The sequence below is a fragment of the Octodon degus genome, unplaced genomic scaffold, assembly GCF_000260255.1.
Source record: "Octodon degus isolate 3935 unplaced genomic scaffold, OctDeg1.0 scaffold00226, whole genome shotgun sequence".
Taxonomy (NCBI): Eukaryota; Metazoa; Chordata; class Mammalia; order Rodentia; family Octodontidae; genus Octodon; species Octodon degus.
In genome coordinates, this window is record NW_004524802.1 from 1538270 (window position 1) to 1546152 (window position 7883).

The 7883-nt window shown below is 39.9% G+C and overlaps 1 protein-coding gene across 1 annotated transcript in view; it reads right to left on the reverse strand.

Annotated features, from left to right (window-relative positions):
- Mark3 (microtubule affinity regulating kinase 3) overlaps positions 1-7883 on the reverse strand; it is a gene marked incomplete at its 5' end in the record, with an annotated part of 134705 nt that overhangs the window by 75579 nt on the left and 51243 nt on the right. The window contains one exon of the mRNA XM_023705608.1: positions 5066-5119. Coding sequence (XP_023561376.1) covers positions 5066-5119 — 54 coding nt within the window. The remainder of the gene's footprint in view (positions 1-5065; positions 5120-7883) is intronic.

The following is a 7883-nucleotide window of genomic DNA, read 5'->3' on the forward strand; positions in this document are numbered from 1 at the left end:
TTGCAAGAAAACAAATTCCATCCCAAACTGATATACCCTGCAAAACTCTCTTTCAAGTATAATGGAGAAGTAAAATATTTCCATGACAAAGAACAACTAAAGAATTTCATGATGACAAAGCCAAGCCTACACAGATTACTAAATGATGTTCTAGAGAGGGAGCAAATAGATCACAGCCCCATGAATGAGAATGGAAAGAACCCATCAAATAGGGCAAACAAACACAGAAGAATAAGAGGTATACAATAGTAGTCTTTCAGTTATTCTTTTGTGTTCAGCAGCAAAATATTTCCATCAGCACACCCTACAAATGGACTGCTCTTCCACCTTATGGGTCATGATTACATCTGAGTATACAGAGTGGATTTCAAAAAAATAGCTGTCCCACAAGTGATGCCTGGCCACCAGTAACTGTCATGGTCATTGTCCATGTCCACAACGCACTAGAACTTTGTGCGATATTGTATCTTCAAACTGTTACAAGTGCTGGTCATTTACTTGCCATTCCACTATTTATCTTATGTTTTACTCTTAGTACCTCTTTGCTATCATGAAAACTTTTTCTTAGTTCACAAAATAATAACAAAAAATAAAAAATAAATAAAAACTTAATATGGGGCTGGAAAGACAGCTTCGTGATCTAAGCTCCTGCCTGGCAAGTGCAAGGACCTGAGTTTGATCCCCAGCACCACATGCTGTGCCAGCCCCTCAGGCGTTCTGGGCTTTTATTTCTAGGAAGCAGTTCACCCTGGGTGGGCCCAGCAAGGCTTCAGATGTCACAGCATTAAGAACACACATGGTTAATATGCCTGCTATCATTTGCTTCATAGTGCTCACGCGACATTATATTATAAGTGTGTTTATTGTTGCTCTCTCCTAGTACGTCAGGTCCATAAGAATAGTATTTCAATTAGATCAACACTGTACTCACAGATGTTCATTCAATCAGTTGTTCAACCAGATGTTCACTAGTATGTGTTAGATGGATGAGGAAGTTTACTAGGAAAGTAAACTTGGATAAAAACATGGTTGTATGCTAGGGATGGTGACACATTCCATAATCTCAGCATTTAGTAGGCTGAGGCAGGAGGACTGCCTTGAGTTTTAGGCCAGTCTAGGCTACCCAGTGAATTCAAGGCTGACCAAGACCCTGTCTCAAAGAAACAAACAAAAACCCATGGCTTTTGATGTATTTGGAAAGGGAAGAATGATACAAAACCTATTTCTCTTAAGTTATTCGAATTATTCTCCCAAACTTGAAACTACTGTTCCACTTTTTATAGCCACCTCAGTGGAAACTGTCAATTCCTATCTAGGCTTTTGGAAATCTCAAATCTGGGAATTTAGTTAATTACAGTAAGGGAGCATAATGGATTAGAAAAGGCCCATACTTTGCTTTCAGATTTTGGAGCATTTCAGATTTTATTTATTCATTTATTTTATTATCACTTTTTTTTTTTTTTTTTTTTGGCGTTTTTTTTTTTTTTTTTGGCGGAACTGGGGATTGAACTCAGGCCGTTCTATTGAGCCATCTCCCCGTACACAGAGCCCATTATTTTGGAATCAGTGTGAAACCCTACTGGCAAGGAAGGATAGCAGTAATACCAACAGTGTAAAGGAAGTGATGTGTCTACCAGACTAGCTAAGGCGAGAGGGTAGGGCTTCTAAGTGGTGTCTGATGAATAGCAACCTGATGTTAGCATTCCTAGCATGGTTTTACTTTCAGTTCTCTATCATCGGAACTAAAACAAACTTGCCTGCATGTGGAGTTCACAACAATGGACTCAATGCTACCTACACTACTGTAGGATAACTGGTAAGAGTTTCCATCATTTCCATAAACAGCTACGATACTCCCTTTCATTAAGAACAAAATGTACTTCATGAAGTTGTAGAAGTTAAATGAGTAAACACAGTGATTAACAAATCACTATTATCAGAAATAATCCATCAAAATTAGACCCTACCAAAAGGCCTAGCTGAAACCTACCATTCAATTTTTAAATTTTACTTATTTCCTATGAGGGAAAATTTTAAGCAAACAAAAATATATCCACCCACCCAAACCAAGCAAACTCAAATCAACTATTCAGCTGAGCACATGGTAATGGCAAGCACTCAAGAGCCCTTAGTCATGCCCGGTACTTGAGCTCTGCCTCAGGGCCTTTAAATATTAGCTAAGTTGCTACAACCCTCTAAGAAGCTGTTATGGAGACTCGGAGGTTAAGTAACTCATCACCAAGCTAGATAGGGTTGAAGCCTGAATCTAAATCTATGTAGTCTGGCTGCCCCGTGCTCCTAAACTTTCTGCCTGAGTTAAGAGTCAGTCTACTCCCAGACTAAAAGGGAGAATTAGTAACTTCAGATGTACTGATGTGTTTTGATAAAGTGTAGTATCTCTAAACAGGTAAACACATTTTCTTTTCTAATGAGACATGACTTGCTTCTTAATCATAGTCTTAGATTTAGTAAGAGAAGATCCAAAAAGATTCCCTGATGTGTAACCAAACTGAATCTTAAAATGATTTAAAAGACCAGTAAGGAGACTACAATTTTAGTTATTTCTGCTGTTTACAAAACCACTACAGGTTATGCAACATTATAGAGTTCTTTGAAAGTTTACTGAAAAGACACTCATGAACAGAGTAGTATTCCACTAATAGTAAACAGAAGATAGTAAGTACAAAAGTATGAGGAAAACTCAATCTTACTAGAATCTAATGTTCATTAAAATAATATCTAGGAACAGGAAAAATGAAGACTCATCTGTGCTAATAATACCAGTTTGCAAATCTGAAGTCAATTCAGGTTTACGCACACACACAGGCACATGACTCAGTGTGCCAGCCTGAATACTGCGAAAAAAGTCACCACCTTAACTCGCATTTGAATTCCCCTCAACAGTGTGGGGCACCTCTTCGGACAGTGGCAGCATAAATGAACTGCCTATTGCAGAGGGCATGAGGTTCCTTCCAGTAATGTTAGTGCGGAGGGCAGCTCCTGGTGCCAAAACGATACAACTGTCAACAGTGCTAGGAAGGAAACAAGGGGCAAGAACACTATGCTAAAGACAGAAGTCCAGAGCCACCCGCACACCACACCCTGCTGCCATTCTTCCACCACGGAGAAATATTTAGTGAGAAAGAATTTGACATGAACACAGAGGAATGCTTCCTATTTGCTCTATAAGAGAAGACCACGAACTTGTGCACATGATTTTAAGTAATGCCCTTTAACTGAGTGTATTGGGCCAGAAAGACAGCTCAGCAGACTAAGCGCCTGCTTAGACAAGCGCAGGGATCAGGGTTCAATCCCCAGAACCACATGCCATGCCAGCCCCCCGGGTGTGCTGAACTGGCCACCAACACTGGGTGTGCTGGCGCACACCTGTAATCCCAGCACTGGGGAGGCTGAACAAGGAGGATCACTATGAGTCTGAGCGGCATAGTGAGATCCTGTGCCAAATACATTAAAAAAAAACCAATAGCGTATTGTACTTACCAATGATATAACTAGGATATACCTAGCTTTGGGATGTTCCCGAGAGACGAGTCATACTTGAGCTATACCATAAACAAACCTTAAAAGCTTCAATGTATCAGACTGTAAGTCAAAATTAATGTTGGTCAAAAATCCACAATCACAATATCGGGCTACCTGAACATCCAATACAACCAACAGTAATGCGCAGTACTAATGAAAAGAATAGTAACAAGTAACTACTATAGCCAAAAGTGATAAAAAATAAAAGCAAGCAAGAAGGAAGAAAAAATTGGAGCCATCCTGAGACAACACTGTGACAAAATATTCCTAGCAAACTGTTGAGCTCTAATTATTTCCAAGTACACAGGACAAGTGGAAGATTTGTAACACCACATAATACTGAATTAGACTCCTTAATAAACTTTACAATCTGAGCCCTAAATATAGCACTGAATTTTAGTAATCTATTACATATTAGTACTAAGTTGTTACATATAGAGAAGAATAGAAAGTTTAAGAAAATGGGAAAAAATAATTCTTCAGAACAAGGAAGTGGAATTCTCCAAGAATCTGTTTTAGGGTCCCCTTGAGAAGCTTGAAGAGCTATTCTGCATTGCAGATCACAAAAACCAAGCTGTTTAAACACCAAAATTATTTATTTAATGTATTTGCTTGTTACAGGGTCTCACTATGCAGCTCAGACTCACAGTGATCCTCCTGTTTTTAGCCTCCCCAGTGCTCGGATCACAGGCTGGCTCAGCACACCCTGGAGGTAGGGCTGGCACAACACGTGGTGCAGGAGGTCCCTGCACTTGCCTAAGCAGGCACTTTAGTCTGCTGACCCCTTAAACACCAAATTTAGTATAAGATAAAGTCCATGCTTTTTCCATAGCCCACAGACATAACAAGGACAGTACTTCAAATTATTAGGATATATATATCCATTAGGAATACATTAGTAACATGTACTGGGCACTGTACTTATCAAAACAGCTTATAACTATAGTATGTAGTTTGTAAAGTTCTTTTATATGCATGATTCCATTAACATACCCATCTTGAGAAAATGAAATTATGTTTTTTGGGTTTTTTTTTTTAGAGTTAGGGTCTTTCTGTATTGTCATGACTGATCTCAAAACTCCTGGGCTCAAGTGATCCTCCTCCCTTAGTCTCCCAAACAGTGTAGACTGTGTATGTTGCACCATGCCTGGGTCAAAGCACTTGTCTCAAAAGATTTCTCAATACAGAATAAAGCGTACGTACAAATCCACATAATACCAAGTACATGAAGTAATTTTGTATTTAAAGAACAATTATCAATATTTAAAATACGCTATTTAAGAGCAGAGTCTTCAGCTTGTGCTATTAACATTTAAAGGTTATTGTCTTCAACTGAAGATAACCCAACCATTTTATAAGATACTCCATTTTAGGTGCATTCATTTGAGGAACAGAAAATTTTACTGCATTGAATATAAGAAATAAAACTAAAAAAAAGAAAGAAAGAAAACTAAAAATATTAAAGGAACAAATTAAATGGAATTAATAAAAAAAACTGCTTAAAAATACAGACCAATCTTACCTTCTGTAGACTTGTTGGATTCAACTGCGTTTTGTCAATTATTTTTATGGCAACCTAAAAAAAATTTAATAAATATTTATAGATTTTAAGAATTTGGTGACTATAGACTAATTTGTAAGACTTCTATAAATGTCCACATATACAGCATTGTTAAAAAGCAAGCAAACAGGCAAACCTCAGAACCCAAAGTCCAGCTGCTTACACGCAGTAAGGGCTTCATGCAAATAAAGGTATTGCTATAATATTTTATATTTAACTCATTTACACAGACAAGGGGAAGACAATCACTTCCAAACTTGGCTGCAGCTCCCCCCACCCCTGCACGCAGAAAAGCAAGAGATCATACAGTGAAAGTACTTCTAGAACATGTTGTGTAGCGCTCTTTTCACCACTTTTTTCCCCCTGCAGTGCTGGGGATCCAACCGAAGGCCTGGTGCATGCTAGGCAACAGTCAAGCCCGCTTCACTATTTACTGACCCTAATTTTGGTTCATTCTGGGAACCTGGGGACAGGAACTGTGCTTTGGTGACACATGTCTGTAATTCCAGCACTTGGGAGGCTGAAGCAGGAGGATCACTGTAAGTTCAAGGCCAGCCTGAGCTATGTAGTAAAATGCTATCTTACAAAACTAAAATAAATAAATGAGTAAAATAAACATTCACACTGTTTTTGAACCTGAAAAGTTAGAAAACAGGGCTGGAGAGAGAGCTCGGTGGCATAAACACCTGCCTGGCAAGTGCAAGGACCCAGGTTTGATCACAGGTACCACATGCTGGCTGAGCCCTGGAACCTTGGGCATGCCATGCCAAACTGGGCATGGTGGTGCACGTCTATAATTCCAGTGCTGAGAAGGCTGAGGCAGGAGGATGACTATAAGTTCAAACTGCATAGTGAGACCCTGTACCAAAATAAAAATAAATAAAAACATAATAATATGCCATGCCAGCCCCGCCCACGGGGTGCACTGAGAATTACTGGTAGAGGCCAGCCTGGGCTACATAGTAAGCTCAAGGCCAGCCTGACTGCATAGTGAGACCCTGCCTTTAAAAAAAAAATAAAAAATAAAAGCAACCGTGGTATAGCCTGTAACCCCAGCATTTGGGAGGCTAAGGCAGGAAGATTTCAAGGTTGAGGCCAGGTGGCCACATTGTGGCCAGCCTGGACAATGTAGCAAGACCTTGTCTGAAACAGATAAAAATGTAAAGAGAAGAGAAAGACATACACAGTATGGCTATTCCCAAAGTGTTGGGGGGGGGGGGCTTGGAGGTTTTCCAAGACCCTGCTAGGCAATCTTTAAAAATCAAAACTTATTATTTTTTGGTTTTTTTTTTAAATTTATTTATTTATTTATTTGTGGGGGGGGGGGCAGCTCAGCCCACCAGGGGGCGGGGCTGGCTGGCATGTGGTGCTGGGGGATTGAACCGAGGTCCTTGTGCTTTGTTAAGCTTGTTCTAAGTAGGTGCTTTAGACAGACCACTGAGCCATCTCACCAGCCCAAAACTTATTATTTTTTGGAGACAGATTTCTACTACAGGGATCAGGCTGGCCTTGAGCTTGCTATATAGCCCAGGCTGGCCTCAAACTCACAGCTGTTGTCTTGCCTCAGCCCTCCAAATGCTGGGATTAAAAGCCTATGCCAGGGGGCTGCCCCTTAGCTCAGTTCTTTAAGTGGCTGCTTCAACAAAGCAGTCAGGCTCAGGCTGCTGTGGTTCGATCCCCACAACTCAAGCCAGCCAAACCTGCCCTGAAGGCATTCGGAGAAAAAAAAAAAAAAAAAAAAGCCTGTGCCATGCGTTTATTTTATTTTTTTCATAGGGCCTTACTAGGCAGTCTAAACTGGCCTCAAAATCATGGCAATCCTACTTTGGCCTCCTCAGTGCTGAGATGGGCCACCCTTCCCATCTTTGTTTGCTTTATTACATTTGGTTTGGTTTGGTGTTGGATACTGAACCCAGGGCCTTGTGAATACTTTCTATAAATTCTACCACCACAGCACCTGTAGGAGTTATTTTTATACAAGTGATGAGCCTACCAGATGAAGATGCTGATACAGGTCCATTTAATAACCACTGGTAATACTTTTTTATTCCTTTTTTTAAAATTTTTTTTAAATTTGTTTATTTATTTAGTGGAACTGGGGATTGAACTCATGCCCTTGCTTTTGCTAGGCAAGCGCTTATTCTGCTGAGCTATCTCCCTGCCCCCCCCCTTTTTTTCTTTTTTTAGAGACATGTTTTCCCTATGCAGTTCAGGCTGGCCTTGAACTTATGACAATTTTCCTGCCTCAGCCTCCCAAGTGCTGGGGTTATTTTATTTATTTTTTAAAGAGAAGAAATACAAATAAACGAGGACTGAAAGTGTTCCTCCTGTACCTTGCTGGCTTTCCATGCTTCCTGGGGTGTCTCTGTCCTTTTCTGAACAGAGGTCACCAGGTTACCTATTGTCTATACATATTTCAGGGTTAGGCCACACATTGTCTGAACTGGTCCCTTTTTTGAATTGCCTAAAAGGATGTTGTGAGACGTAGTCATGCTGTGTTTTCTAGGTTGGGATCAAACTCCTGGATACTCAAGCAATCCTCTCATGTTCTGGTGCTAGGGGCATAAGCCACCATGCCAGATTTTTTTGTTTTTTGTTTTTCTATTTTATTGTCCCTAATATATTAAAAACTGTAATTTCCACATACAATATGGATTATTAGTGAGATACTTTGTATTTTTTTATACTAAGTCTCCAAAATCTAGTGTGCATTTTGTGTGAGCACATCTCAACTTAGAAGCTAACATCTTACTATGTAGTACAGGCTGGCCTTGAACTC